General features: G+C 39.8%; 1 protein-coding gene across 1 annotated transcript in view; it reads left to right on the forward strand.

Annotated features, from left to right (window-relative positions):
* The window catches only part of LOC117542123 (collagen alpha-1(XI) chain-like), a 79,290-nt gene that overhangs the window by 50,494 nt on the left and 12,692 nt on the right, over positions 1-16,104 (forward strand). The window contains exons 38-50 of the mRNA XM_034209600.1: positions 34-87; positions 494-601; positions 1,427-1,516; positions 3,934-3,987; positions 6,549-6,656; positions 6,755-6,862; positions 7,706-7,759; positions 8,325-8,378; positions 11,542-11,649; positions 14,440-14,493; positions 15,043-15,096; positions 15,210-15,263; positions 15,422-15,475. Of these exons, the coding sequence (XP_034065491.1) occupies positions 34-87; positions 494-601; positions 1,427-1,516; positions 3,934-3,987; positions 6,549-6,656; positions 6,755-6,862; positions 7,706-7,759; positions 8,325-8,378; positions 11,542-11,649; positions 14,440-14,493; positions 15,043-15,096; positions 15,210-15,263; positions 15,422-15,475 (954 nt within the window). The remainder of the gene's footprint in view (positions 1-33; positions 88-493; positions 602-1,426; positions 1,517-3,933; positions 3,988-6,548; positions 6,657-6,754; positions 6,863-7,705; positions 7,760-8,324; positions 8,379-11,541; positions 11,650-14,439; positions 14,494-15,042; positions 15,097-15,209; positions 15,264-15,421; positions 15,476-16,104) is intronic.

A 16,104-nucleotide genomic window follows, 5' to 3' on the forward strand; every position in this document is an offset into this window, starting at 1 on the left:
TACAGTCCACATCATATCTGTTTTCTCCTTCAGGGCTTCAATGGAAAGACGGGACCTCCGGGACCTGGAGGGGTGGTTGGACCTCAGGTAGATATACAGCACAGTACAGCGCTACAGTTAGATTCCTCCTCCACACTTTTTCTTTTGTTGTAGGACAATTATGAGATGCTGAAATGTATAAAAGTATTCGGCTGTAACAACAGCTGAATCGTGAAAACCATACCCAATGCAAAGAAATAATCTGAATGCATTGAAAATACATTTAGATGCCTTCAGTGAGATCTCTTGTCTTTGAAAAGTAATGAAGCGTGGGCTGAAAATAAATGATTCCATCTCATTAAAACTTCTGATTACTTTGAAGAAAGCTAACGTATGTATGTGTGAGATATCATGCACATCTTAAGTAGTGTTATTGCATTTATATAATACCACGGAGGACAAGGAGACATTGATTAGCACATTGACCCTAACATATCTGTGTTGTCGCTGACAGGGCCCGACTGGAGAGACAGGACCTAGCGGAGAGCGAGGACACCCAGGCTCTCCAGGTCCACCTGGTGAGCAAGGTCTGCCTGGATCTGCTGGAAAAGAGGGCGGAAAGGTAAAGGAGCATGTACTGTGTATGCTACAAAAGCAAAGTGCACCAGTCATTAGTAGTTATATGTATTATGTGAAGATAAGACACTTGTATTAATCCCCAGAGAGAAATTCAGATATCATTGCAGCACAAAGTTAGAAACGCAAAAAGATAATGGCAAAAACATTACAAATAAAGTTGTACACAGAGTAGCTTATATCTGCAGTGGATCTTTCCTGCAGGGTATCTGTTATGTATTTATTTCCTTTTTATACCTACGCTTCTACCGACCCATCGCATTTTATTTGACAGTTTTGTTCCTATAATAGTTATGGGGAAAACAAAGGGTAATACGGAGACGTTCAAACTACAACTACATTTTAGCCGCATTTGCAGAAATGATCTTGCATTATGAGAACTTACAATAAATCATTTTTTGTTTTTTGTGTTTATTTAGATGTGAGAATAGGAACTAGCTTTTAAGGCGCTTCTTAAACTCTTCAAAATGTATACTGTTTACTCCCACTGTAACAAAAGTGACGCTTATTGGTAAAAATGAGTGTGAATGGGTTCAACATTTATTTTGATAGTTGTTTGTAAAAAATCTTCACATTTCTTCTATTTTTTTTAACTTGTTAATCTCCTGTTTTGTTCCCCGCATAATAGGATATCATTCCAGCTTCTATCATACAGATCATTTCCATTTAATTGTTTTTCTCCCCCCTGCCATTCCTACAGATTCCGCTCTGCTAATTGTTTTCACCGAAAGTGATTCTGCTTAATGATTTCCTGACGGGATTGCAGATGTCAGTTTAGTTAATGCTTTGATTGTATGTTCTCCCTCCGTAGGGTGATCCAGGTCCTCAGGGTGGTGGTGGCAAGGCAGGACCTTCCGGCCTCAGGGGCTTCCAGGGGGCCAGAGGTCTTCCAGGAGCCATGGTAAATAAAAAAAGACAGTACACATTTACACACTCATGCAAACAATACACATGTGAAGTGTGTTATCGCACACACACTGAGCACACACTCAGTTGAATCTAGTTTCAGATCCCCATTACCAGGCTAACTACCTGCTGTTAAACCAAATGTTAGGCTTGGCCATGGACCTGACTAAAATGTGAAGAAATGACTCACATAGAAGAATAAAGAAGAGGATTGAGCCAATATTGCCACCTAAAGGTAAATATTGCTTTGGCACAGCATTTTAACGAGTCAAATGTCTGTATCAGAGGAATTTAACTTCAACTTTAGAGCTGCACTAGTTGCAGATCCTTTGTTCTAAAGGCATTCCTGGTTTGTTTTCGATCGAAGAATGAGTCAAAGCCCTTTTGATTGTGAGTCAAACACACAACTTTGTGAGCGCATCAAATGAACCCCATAGCCTGCTGAGTAACCCCAAATTAATTCTCAAAAGAAGAGGGAGTGGGTGAGGAAAAGTTCAAGGTAAGAGCAAATAGCTGCTAGAGGCTGACTGAGGATCAGCGTGAGGCTGAGGCTCATTTCAAGGCTGACCATTAATAAGAGAGCACACGGCAGCACAGCTCAGACTTATTACCTCCGTTATGTTTGTCCCATGACAGAAGGATGGCTTTCTTTTCATAAGGGTGACACACACACACACACACACACACACACACACACACACACACACACACACACACACACACACACACATATACATACACACTCTACCAGAGCAAACAAAGCCTCCCACTCTCTCCCACACAAACATACATAAATGTGCTCACTTGTTGTATGAGGGAGAATGTAAAAAGTTAATCCAATTGTGTTTTCGCAGAGAGCACAGGTACAAACAGACACACTCTGCAAGCACACACACACACACACACACACACACACACACACACACACACACACACACACACGTTTATACCAATCTGAAAGAGAAAAATAGATTGATGCACACATACACACCCACACAATCTCCATCCCCTCTCTTACTCTTGAGAAAAGGGCACAGTGGCAATATACGAGCCAATAAATAACTTTTTGTGTGTCTGGCAAAGAAAGATCCTGCCAGCCTTCTAATGCACCGTCCTGAAATGTGGAACCCAGGGAGGTGGAGAGGCTGCTTTGCAGCGTCTGAACCCCCTGGCTCTGTCGGAGCCTGTAAATTAGTTATTATAATGAAAGTCTTTACCGCCTCTGGTGAACTCTGCTTTCCATAAGCAATCCCAGCCTCCTGGTGCTATTATTCAGCAGAATAAGCAATGCCATTCAAGGGTCGGGATCCCGAGGAGATGACAGAGGTCCGGAGATAGACGGATTCTACTTCAACTTTTGTCCCACTGTGGGCTTCAGAAACAAGTCATTCCTTCCCTTTTCAAGCTTTTTATATTACACATTTTGGAGTAAAAGTTTAAATATGGAAACAGATATGGCCATTTCAAAATTCTAAGCGAAAGCTACGTTTTATCTAATAGAAATTGAACTGCAGCTTAGGTAAACATTTTTTTAAATCTTGGTATTAGATAAGCAAGGAATTAATTGTCACTTAACTTCTAAAATGAATCCTCAACAATTCTGTGCCCTTGGGTATTTTAAGTGTATTTTTTCCTCACTAAGAGCACCGTAAACAAACTTTCATTAACCTCAATTTGAGTGGGGTGACTGCAGGAATCTAATATAAACTTATATTACAAACTTTAAATAAAACCAAGTTTTTCTGTAAGGCTATGTGCCTCTTAAATTAAGTATTTGTATTTTAAGAAGTGACCCTTTAATGACCTGCTGCTGCCTCAGTTAATTGGAAGCTAATAACACGGGTAATGAGAGAGCACATCCTCTACTTTGCTTTCATGTTCTTAAATCTAGAAGGAATACTTTAAGTAGCTTTAAGAAAACTTTTACTGGAACGAAACCTTAATCGACTGTCATTATATATTTTGGAGAAAATCTTCAATTATTACTAATTTACAAAAAGAGATTAGTTTCAGATTTATTCTTTATTTTCCATTATAGAAGAAATTCACTTTTTCAGTCCGTACTCAATCACACAAGAACAAAAACAAACGAGAACCTCACAACAACACAAAGTCTTGCCCATTCGTTTAAGGCAGTAATGGAAGAACATTACTGTACCTACAAAGATCTCTTCCCTTTGTATATAGATCACAAATGGCTAGTTACTGTATGTATGCCTTTCAGGAGTTAAGCCCTCTACACACACATGCACACATTCACACACACACACACACACACACACACACACACGCACACACACGCACACACACACACACACACGGTAACATTTATTGGCCCATTGGACAGCTGTGATTACGGCTCTCTGAATGGCATTGAGTGAATGATCTAACCCTCCTGTCCTCTGCTTTCAGGGTCCAGGTGGCTTGAAGGGAGGAGAAGGGCCTCAGGGTCCCCCCGGCCCCCTCGTAAGTACCCTGTTACTATGGTTACCTCATCTCTCCTGCTGCAAATATTACAGTAAAATAATTACTTTTGTGAATGGAGTTGCACACACTCTGCTCTCCTGTCACACAGAAGCAGCAGGAAAGTAAACTGCTGTCAACATGATAATATACGATAATATTAACTCTTATTTTTTGTCTTTTCTTGTCATAAGATGGTGGTACATATTTGCATAACTGTGACTCACCTCTCATGCCTGTTTATGTTGTGTTGAAGTACATTATTCCTCAATGGGAGATAAATATTACACTTTTAGCTGTTTTAAAATAGGTGATTCGTTGTTTATGTACTATGTTTTGATAGAAGAAGATGCTTCTTGATTTAAAGTGTTTCTTTTTAAGTATGAAATGAACCAAAGTGTCCAACAACACCAATTTGAAACATGGTGTAATGATCTTAATTGCGCAATTAGTCAGTCGTTTCATCACAGCCGCTTCATTGGTCTTGCAGGAGATGTGTTCTATCACATTCAGTGGTTACTGTAGCAACACAGATTAGGCAAGTGTCTCGTTTCTATTTTTGAATGACCACTACTTCAATTTTGCACTCAATTGATCATCAGACATTATACTGTAGAGTCAGGATGTTGTTCTCTGTGATTTTAGGGACTTGTGTTGCATCCTCTGCTGCATTCATTTGTATTAATGACAGAAAAGGACATCCTCTCCGATATGGCATCTGCATTCACATACTCTGCCTATTTTAGGACCATGAACAGGAAGGGGATAAGAGTTTCAGGACAACCCATAAATAAGTGGGCCACTTTGTCCCCCCTGCCTGTGTCTCTGAGCCCCTCGGTTAGCGGTACATGCGATGAAAAGCCTCTGGAGCTCCGGTGGTGAATCCGTACAGAAAGCTGACTGACAGCGAGCTTTGAACCGTCTGACATTTTGTTCAAGCGTTAAACGCGGGCACCCGATAATTGCCCCTGCTCACCAGCGACAGAGCAACACTGGATTAGATGACAGCGGATATGCAGAGCAGGGATGAAAAGATGATGAAAGCGAGGAAGAGGGGCGGTCTCTGAATGAGTGAAACCATTTCCACTGCGAGATAGTTTTCCTAAATTGTCTTGAAAGTAAGCCAGTCAATGAAAACATGTGATAGACTGTTTTGGAAGTGTTTGAAAAGGGAAAAAAAGCAATCTTGAAATAGAGGCCGCTGTGTGCAATGCCCTCGCACACAAGAGATCTGATATTTCCCCTCCATCGATTTCCTGCCAGAGATTGAGCTGCTGTTGTGCTGTGGGAAAGTCTGAGAGTGCAGCGTATGTGTTGTGTTTCACAGTCTTTTGAGAAGGTTGTTTGAAAGAGATGGACCAAGAAAACCACGATAAATTCACAAGAGAAAAAAGAAAAAATATGACAAGTTGAGTCACAAACATAACGTTTTATCTATCGCAGTTTATGGCCAGAGAATCACATGTGTGGGAGAAAATTATGAGATGAGAGGGAGTGAAGCAGAAGAAAATAAATGTGAAGTTGTGTGAGTCAATGAAATATGTGTGTGTGTGAGTCTGTGTGTGTGTGGCCTGGTGGCAGGTTGGCAGGCTGGGGATGACAGTTTGGATCTGTGTGTGTGTAACAGGCACTGTCTGTCATTAAATGGGCCAGGTATATGAGTGCCAGGTGGCAGAGCGTGTGTGTGTGTGTGTGTGTGTGTGTGTGTGTGTGTGTGTGTGTGTGTGTGTGTGTGTGTGTGTGTGTGTGTGTGTGTGTGTGTGTGTGTGTGTGTGTGTGTGTGTGTGTGTGTGTGTGTGTGTGTGTGTGTGTGTGTGTGTGTGTGTGTTTGGCTTGTTGTACATGTGCAAGGTTTATTTGATGGCATCCTCAGACCTTCCCTGGAGAGGAGAAGCTGTAATGACCTCCTGATGGCAGATTAAGTCACAGTTTATTTGATTTGGGTTACCCAGACAGTGATGAGCATCCACCTGAGCTCAGTGAAGAGAGGGTAATGGGACACGCTGATGAAAATACCTTCCATAAGGCCTTGGCAGAGGAGAGCATCTGAATCCTATTAGTTAGATAAAAAGTTTGTAACCCTGTGAAGGTTGCAGGGTTGACAGAAGGGTCACTATACTTGTATTATTGTTCTGGATGCATTCTTTGTTCAGTCATGGGTTATGTTTTTATTGCTTTTAAAGCAGTCCAATAAAAAGTAATCAAATGAAAAGGTCATATTTTTGATATTCTAATGTGTGCAAAAGCATCATATTTACTCTTTGGAGAATAGTGTCCTTGACCTTCCTGTTTGTGTAATCTGGAGATATAGTTCAGTGAAAATTGGAAAAAAGACAAATATAATCAGGCGTATTCATTCAAATATAGTGTCACATTATAATCGCCTGGTTTATTTTAAAAAGCCCTTCAATTAGTGCAGCCTTCTTACTGAAAAGTTAGTTTGTATGCACTCAAAAGTTTCTGTTACCTTCAGCCCTTTCATGTCTTTTCTGCAGGAAGTATCCTCTAGTTAGCTACAGCATCATGCAGCAATGACTGATGGGTGTTTTGTTCTTCTGTGTCAGGGTTCTCCTGGAGAGAGAGGTGCTGCTGGCCCTGGAGGTCCCATCGGCCTGACAGGACGCAACGGCCCCCAAGGACCACCGGGCCCTGCTGGAGAAAAAGGAGGACCTGTGAGTACTTCTGTCTCACCCTAACTGCATCAAACCTTTCACTGTTAACCCCCGATACACTGAATTGATGGCTGAAACTGTTTAATTGATGTGTTTAGGGAGAGAAAGGACCCTTGGGCCCCGCTGGCCGTGATGGCATTCAGGGTCCTGTTGGTCTTCCTGGTCCTGCCGGCCCTCAGGGGCCCCCCGGAGAGGACGGTGACAAGGTGCAGTAAAGCTGACACACACTGGAATGCTAATAATCCTTGCATTTAATATCAAACCCAGGAGGATGAGTTATATTTGAAACAGATTCAAGTTTTAGTTCAATGTCTGTAACCAGCAGCTCCTCCCTAATGATGATGAAACAGCTTTCTCTAACACAAAGAAATACATCAAAGAATGCAACTGTCAGTAGCTTCAAAATGTGTCTAGAAATGAGGGATTGTTATATAAGAAATGTGTGGCAGATCTTCCTTTCATTTTCTCCTGGGCATTTCACATAGGCTGCTGCTGCACTGCTGTGGCAATATACATTCATTGTATATCATTCATACATATGCATATACAGGAATGCGCACATAAAGAAACATTGTTTGTATTCACTCTGTTTGAGTCAAGACCACAATGACAGGATATAACCTGTATAAATAAGAGGGGGAAATAACATAGCTAAATAGTATCAGGTTGTTGCATCCAGTAAACAAAATAAGCACACTTTGTATGCATTGAAACATTTCTGAACACAATTAAACATGAACTGTTTACCCTGAGGCCAGCTAATTCCACATATCATTGAACCACATATCTGGAGCTTTGCATTTGTAACCATCGTGCCCCAGTCACGTCTCATTCATAGTGCCAGTGGGGTTAGACAGGAAGCCAATCAATTAATTGCAAACACTCGCTCAAGGTCTTTGTGGGCATATCAAATTAGAATCTCTTGAGGAATATTTACTACCCACTCGTGGTAGAGGTGACACTTTAAGATATTGGACTAAACATTAGAGACGAGGCCTTTCAAGATGGATGAGCGAGATGTGAGCTCTGCTCTTTGTGTTTCACCACAGGGAGAAGTTGGTGGACCCGGACAGAAGGGAAGCAAAGGAGACCACGGTGAACTGGTGAGTCTTATTTTTAACTTATTTCGTATGATTCTGAAACATTAAAAGAACACAGGTTACTTTCTGTGCAATGACTCATCTCAGGTTATCTTGCCCTAAACAGTCTGCAGCATATCAAATATGAACTGAAGTGCTGCTATGTTTCCTAATGGCTACTGAGATTTCCAATACACAATTCCAGTGTGTTCTGTCCTCTAACATTTGTGTTTTTGAACTGCCTTTGGTTTAAGTCATCACAAGCATCACTTCAGATCTATTAAATATGAATATGCATGTTCCTCCAGGTTGACCATCTCTAAGAACATAAATATATATATAGTATGTAATTGTCTTCATTAACTTCCATTGTTATCTGGTGCAGTTAGCACAGCAGATGTATGTTGTGTTATATTCAGAATGCAATAAAAGCAGAATTTCATTGTTGGAAATGTTTAGTTCTAATGTGATTTTTTTGTTTGGCACAATATCAATGTTGTATCTGTATTGCTCATTGTATAAAGTGTAATTGCAACCACCAGATGGGGATCCCAATAAGCGATATCTTGTGTTTTGTTTGTGATTATAGGGTCCACCAGGCTCAGCCGGTCTTCAGGGTGTGCTCGGAGCTCCTGGTCCAGCTGTAAGTATTGCTTTATTTGGCCCATCTAATGTCACTCTCAAACCCCGTTCCATTGATGGCTAATGGTGTGATAATCACTAAAATGAGAGGTGTTTAGATACTTTGGAAAACTTAATGACACATAGTTGGAGACCCCTGTTACAACAAGCTTCTGAAAAAGAAATAAAGACCAATGTGCTATTCCTCAGAGGAGCAGGAATGATGTACTGCCCCAGCCAGGTCAGGGCCACATTACGAAATCACTATAGCTTTTTACTGTCGCCTCTGCAGTCCAAAAACCTTTGGCTGCAGTTCCATTTATTAAAGAATTACCCTTATTTTATTATTGTGATGTCACACAAATTGCGTTTTCATTATGACTTGTACCCCTTAAGTAGCTTTGTCATCACAGTAACAACTTTCTCCTTTTTTAGACATCTTTTAAATAAAAACATGTGAATTGCAATGTGATACCGTCTCACAATTCACAATGGAGCACCAACCCAACTATCATTTTCATTTTCTACCTCATATGGCACCTGTTTTGGCAAAAAATACCGCCTTGCAGAACATCTTCCACTGATCTTTCTCGTTAACACAACAGTAAAAGTCCAGTTTCTACAATAGCCGATGGCCGGAGGGAAACTGATAGCTCATCACTGTAGATTATCAGGCCTTAACAACCACTCTAGCAACAATGTAGCATATTTTGGGCTCTGTGGGGCTACAATAGACCTGGAGAGACGGATCACCGTGGGCAGGAAGTGCACCCAAGCTGAATAACAAATTATTTAACAGTTGTTTATCCTGGTGAGTCAGCTTGCTCATGTGTATTCATGCTTTCATAACTGAATCCTGACTCGTGCTGTGTAGGTTCACCAGATCTGCCCTCTTTGCAAGTCATAATGCTGTTATTAATCTCGACTAAACTATCACACCCACCTCTCAATCCCGGGAAACGTTGGTGCTTGTAGGGAAAATGTGAGTTTTACAACAGCTCCTTAACTGGTATTGTCTCTAAGATACAAATAAAGTCAAGCAGTTGGAATGAAACACTATTGATCTTGAGCTGGATGTAGTAAACATCCTTTTCTACAAACCAATTGTGTGATTTGCAGTGTCCAATATAAAAAGCGAAAATCTTTAATAAGAACAATTTCTGAAATGTCACGTTTTTTGCTGACATAACCTGATGCAAGCCCTAAAATAGCCACTTAGATTAGCAGGGTTCTTACGGTCATTAAAAACCTGGAAAAGTCATGGAAATTCAAAATGCTAATTTCAGGCCCTGGAAAAGTTATGGAAAACAATATTTTCCCCAAAGTTTTGGAAAAGTCATGGAAATGTAACCAAAGTTGCATCAAATATAATTTATATTTTATCTAATCGACGAAATAGTAATACTATAATGATAATAAATACTGTATCGTATAGTAATGAAATGTAAAATGGCATTTAACTGTTGAGGTATTTTGCTGGTGAGACATTTTAGTGGCTTTAGCGTGTAGAAGCTAGTAAGCCTACTATTTGATTTGTTTTAGAAAGGCACAACATGTTTCATATGCAGACCTTATTTTCCTGTTCCATGTTAAAATAAACCATTATCAGTCGTACCGCTGAGAAAGAGTAATCTTTTTAGTCATGGAAAAGTAGGTAAAGGTCATGGAGAAGTCATTGAAAATCATTGGTGAAAAAGTGTATGAACCCTGGATTAGTTTCAGGGACAATCTAACCATATAAGTTAGATGAGTCATGCATTACACCTGCCTGCAGACAGAAGCACTTCTTATACCCACAGGTATCTCATTCATATACATCCACGGCACATCCAGTTTCAGATAGTCCTGAAAAATCATGTATCATTTACAGATTTAGAACAAGTTATAAAATCACTTATGATGATTAAAGCCCCTAAGAAAGCATTTTATATAATTAGAACTTCATTGTGGGTTGAATGCACAGATGTGTGCACTTCCTACACTCTTTTAGCTAGAGTTAAGAACACAGTGAGACAGGTTTTCACAATATAATTAGTCAGCCCTGCAGATTATACTTTAACTGCACTGTTGTATAAGAATGATGCTTTGTGTTTTAGTCGTGAGAATAACTTTTGCAGGCTTTCTTCCATGCTTTGGATCAAATTGCATCAATCAAAGAGCTCCAACACAAATAGTGGCAAGAGTTTTTAATGCATCCTTACAATAAATTGCAAATAATGCAGCATTTAGGTCCAAACACTCTGCTTATATCTGAGTCTGATCTCCCAGATGAGTTGTCGGGGTAAGATGTGTGACTTTATTCGGGGTAATAGCCTCTCTAAACTTCAGTCCAGCTTGTTTTCAACTGTTCAGTTTAGAGTTGCACTGCCATTACCTGTAATCACCTAACATTTCCTCCTAAACTGCTCTGCATTCAGAACCAGAGCCTGAGGCTTCCTACATGTCCCAGGGCTCAGCGAGAGCTCTTTCAAGTGCTGACATGCATTTGAACTGAAAACTCCCAGTTTGTCAGCACTTTGCTCTCTCCCTGTATTCTCCCTTTTACTATCCTCTGTAGTCCTGTGCGTCTCTGGCTTCACAGATGAAGTCAGCAACTTTCAGATACAAGATTTACCATTACCTCTTGGCAATAATGCACTGTTCCCTGATGAGGAGCCTTGGTTATCTGGCTGCTGTTAACCAAAGGTAGCCCAGCAGCACAGCTGATCTACGGCTGGAGCTGCCCCCCTGTCCCTGTCCCTGCCTGTTTTAAAACATTTGGAGGTCGCCTCAAACTCTAAATGGCCTGTGAGTGCAAATGTGTGGTAAATGCATTAGCCCTGAGACAGACTGTTGACCTCTCCAGGGTGCATGCTGGGAAAAACATCAGCCCCTTTGTGACCTAGAGCAAGAATATGTGGGTGTAGAGAATTGATAGAGAGATGGAATTGCCATACAATGACCTTGAGAAAAGGCATTAAGGTAAACTGTCTGTTCTAATATGTGTTTGTATACTGGCATCGACCCACCCTCTGCCATGTGTGCTCGGATATACTCCACAACCTTGGGAAGGATTAAGAGGGCAAATAAATCCCATAAGAGAAATTCCACATAGATACCAGTGTTTGTGGACTTGCAGTTGCTGAATCTTCAGCTAACGGGGCTCAGAATGAAGATGTTAATGATCTTTGACCCCCCCCCCACAGGGCAGCGATGGTGAGTCTGGACCCAGGGGACAGCAGGGTATGTTTGGCCAGAAAGGAGACGAAGGATCCAGAGGATTCCCCGGTCTTCCAGGACCCGTCGGACTGCAGGTAAGACTTTTATATCAATACAAATACAAGTTGATTCCCTTCCTCTCATTCTCTGGACACATGACAGCCTGACCACTCAGCCCTGAAGGTTTGCACAACTCTTTCCCTCTCAGATAGAGCAGAACAAGCCCCTTCACACCCTTTGAACCAACCTTCCTTCACATCATTTACATACATCAAAAGAGCATAATGTATTAATGCACCCCAGGCTCTTAATAACACTTTGTATAGCTCCTGGGCAAATAATGTGTTTTCTTCCTAAAGGACCTTCCCTAGTATAGACAGTGATCAGAATCCATCACCACTGCTAACATTTGGCATTTTGCCGCGCCCCTTAATGTTGGAAGGGAGGCTGCTGTTGGTGTTTCACTACATCATTATCATACATTAAACTCCCACTCCCATATAGAGCCCAGCAGTAGCTTGTATTCAATCAAATGTTTTAATCAATGTATAGTAGAAATAATCACATTTCTTCATAATGGACAAATTACAATACATTGTTTATTTCATAGAGGATTCAGAGAAAGGGGCAGTAAATTCACTGACCTCACCACCTTCAAAAAACTCACAAAAACTCACCTTCAATCTGGCTTTTAATGTGTGATTGTTTTTGTATTATTTGACTTTAACTTTAACTATATATATTTCTTTGTTCTTTTCTTTTCACTATATCTGTAAAGCGTCTTTGAGCACCTGTAAAAGCGCTAACAAAATAAATCTATTATTATTATTATTATTAAATCTGAAGCAGACTGGACACTCTTTATACAAGGGTGGAGATTTGCTTTGTCCGGTATTTTCAACTTGTAAATAACAAGCAGTAAAGCTTGCAAACAAACATGGATTATGCATATTAAGTGCCGTACAGTTTTATTTTCCACTTCAACACACATTGATCTGTGGCCTTCTTTTTAATGGTTGTTCATTGATTTGCAGAACGTTTTTAGCATCCATTTTGGTTTTAAAATTATACTACTGGAATTACTTTAGAGAAAATAAATAATACATTCTCGCTCTTGAAAACTGTATTAAACAGAAGTCAATACCTATAAATTGCATATTTCCACAATTCAACACACTCAGGGAAGATAAAACCTTAGTAACTCCCATGAATTTATCAATCTATTATTCTTGTGTGACTCTTAAAAGACGGTAATAAATGCCAGAACTGAGTGGAAAATGTCACTTTTTGTCATTTAGCAAAAGTCACATACTCGAAACTGAACAGTATAGTCTGTGTTTGCTTTATATTCCCATAAGAATGTAATACTGAGATTAGGACTAAGCTTGATGTGACTCTGCTGTATTCATCTAAGTGTTTTCCTCCAAACTGCAAAGGAGGGAAACGAGCTAAATGGCAAAGTGTCGGCTCATTTCAAGCCAATGAGCTGACGTTTAAATCTTGCCTTGGTGGCAATGAATAAAGCAACAGCGCATTTTAGAAAATCTTAAAGTCAATTATCCAAGGACTCACTGATGATGAAATTAGAGTGAAGCCCTGCTGGTCAATAGGGCCAGATAAGGCTGTTATTAACTGCAATTGGCTTTTAATTGGGCATAATGCACTCCGTCTCCACTCTTTAATTATGTTTTAGCCAAGCTGCCCTTCGATAGATGGCAGCAGCCATTGCAAGCTCAGCTCTCCAATTCAATTATCTGAAGCATTAATGATTTTCGACTATAGGGAATGATTGGCTTCAGTTTGAAAGGCTTCCATCATTTAGGATTGTGTTTGCCGTCCTCGCTGAGCACATGAATTCTTCAGATAGAAAAGTTAAGATGAAAAGTAGATGTTTCGGATTTAATTACACCAAATTGTCTTTGTGTTATTCAAGACTAAGAAATGCCAAATCATAAGTAAACACTGATTGCTCTGATATGAATAGTTGTTTGTATATTTAAGTGTGTCTGCATGTTAATTTTACCCACAATGCACGTCTTATTTCCCGCCTGCTAATCCATTAGTACATGTTATTCACAAATAAGCCTAACAAGTCGTACATTGATCAAGAGCCCGTCACATCTAAGCATTATTATGCATGAAATCATTTGATACTTTATTTACTTCTCCATTCTTACTACCCTCATGCTTTATTACTGTGTCTAAAGTCCCACTCAGACTCTGTTATAAATGAGCTTCTCTGCCATTCAGAGGTACATTAAATCAACAGAATGAGGTGAAACTACACATATGTGATCTCAATGATGGATATCTACGTCACTTTGGTTTCACAGTAACTTATGATTACTGCCGCCTTCCACCCACCTATTGATTATGCGTGCTCCATCATCAGACCCCAACTAACACAACAAATAATAACTGCAATTATGCACACAGACAATAAGCTACAATAGCAAGATTCATTTTGTTGCACCTTCCCAAGTTGTATTCAAACAGTTTTTAGTCAAACATGATTGAATCCCAAAACTATATAACACGCACCGCCTGCACCGTCCTCTTTGTTTCCACTTTCCTGTGGACAGAGATGGATGGAGCTCCCCCCTTTGTAATTTACACAGGCTGATTATACCCAAGCCTCCCATACCCTTTAATTACAAAAGGTGTCCTTGTTGACTAATTGTGTGTGTACACTCAGGGGTTCTGCTTGTAATAATGCATTCTCCATCACGCAGCATCCCAAAGTTCACTGTTTAATACACATCACTGGTGCCTGGTAATGTCAGCAACAATGTATCTCTGCTCAGGATGTCCTAATGTGCAGTTTTGTCTCAGGTGCTGCATCCTGTGACTATTCCTCTTATTATAGATGATTTGTGTTCTTTCAGGGTTTGCCCGGCCCTCCTGGTGAGAAGGGAGAGAACGGAGACGTTGGAGCAATGGTGAGTACAGATCACTTAGCGACTTTCCTCTATAGCTTTTTAGTGTTTGACGTACTGAAGTTTTTTGACTAAGGCAGATTTTAAAAAGTCTGTGGACGATGTATTGACTCTCACATTTTTGCTAGTGATGCACTGTTCCCATCCAGTATCAGACTAGAAGTCATTTTTCGACTACAATAAGTACTCTCAGGGTAGTTCAATTCAACAAGCATTATGTTCAGATTTGGTTGAATGTTCAATGATTTCTATTTGTGTTTTGCTATGCTTACTATCACGGGGAGCCTTACAGTAAGTACTTCCGTCTATAAACTTGGCTGTACCTATTGTTTTTGTATGTTTGTATAGAAGCATATAAACTCAACTAATGTACTTGGTCAATGAAGTCCCTCAGCTTCCGGTTCACATTTTTTTTTAAAACACAAAACATTACAGCATGAAGTGATTCTATTAAATGTATTTTGACCATGTAAGGTAGAGCATACATTTACTTTGCCTTTTGTAACATCATGGTGCTCTTTCTATACTGAACCTCACTTTCTTTTCTGACAGGGTCCACATGGTCCTCCTGGCCCCAGAGGTCCTCAGGGTTCCAGCGGAGCCGATGTGAGTTTGATTGTTGGCTTAGATCATTCTAATAATTTAATAAAAGCACACACTTTTCATTCAATATTTCTTTGACTTTCCCTAACTGTCCCTATTGTGATTTATCTCTACAGGGTGCTCAAGGTCCTCCCGGTGGTATCGGTTCAATGGGAGGTGTTGGTGAGAAGGTAAGCATCATATCATAGAGAGAGCAATTCTGAAGTTCTTTTCAGCTCCTAAAAATACATTATTTTATTTCCTTTGGTATGTTTAGATCCAAATAAATACTAGCACTATCTGGTTTGTTTACTGCAAATGTGATAATCTACATTTTCACTTTCAACAGGGAGAAAACGGTGAATCTGGCAACCCAGGATCAGCTGGAGAGCCTGGTCTCGGAGTAAGTACAATCTCATCTTTTAAATACTCATAATCTCATTTCAGATAGCTTTCGATTTTTTAAAACAAGATAACTGATAATGTTGTGATTACAAAGCACGTATGCATGACTAGAAACACAACACCCAATCTAGTAGTGTGACACTGTATGCAATATTCAGGGTCAATGAAGAAAAACACATCTGGAGGGCAGCTTATTAATTTATGTTTATTCATTTACAATTGTGCTATACAGTAATCGATTTAGAAGTATTTTACCTGCATATAACTGCAGTCTGCTGTGTAGCAATGATAGTAACCTCATCATAAAATTACTTTAGCCATAGATTTGGAGACCATTAGAGGTTTGTCTTTTATTCTAACCTCCTGACTGTTATAAGATGCAATGTCAGAATATGCAGAATATAAAAAAGTTATTTTTTTCCCAAAAATGTGTTTTGTTTCATTTCTCTAAAATGAATGTTACATGACATACATTTGTTATTAAATACTTTTTCTAAAAATAAATCAAATGATTTTGACAAATTGCTTTTAGATGACTTATTAAATATGCATTAACATTAAGGCAGCATACTGTGTTTGCCTGCAAGAGTGCCTCGACCTTTTAGTGAAATCATGATTCATTATTGA

Source organism: Gymnodraco acuticeps, unplaced genomic scaffold (assembly GCF_902827175.1).
Source record: "Gymnodraco acuticeps unplaced genomic scaffold, fGymAcu1.1, whole genome shotgun sequence".
Lineage (NCBI taxonomy): Eukaryota > Metazoa > Chordata > Actinopteri > Perciformes > Bathydraconidae > Gymnodraco > Gymnodraco acuticeps.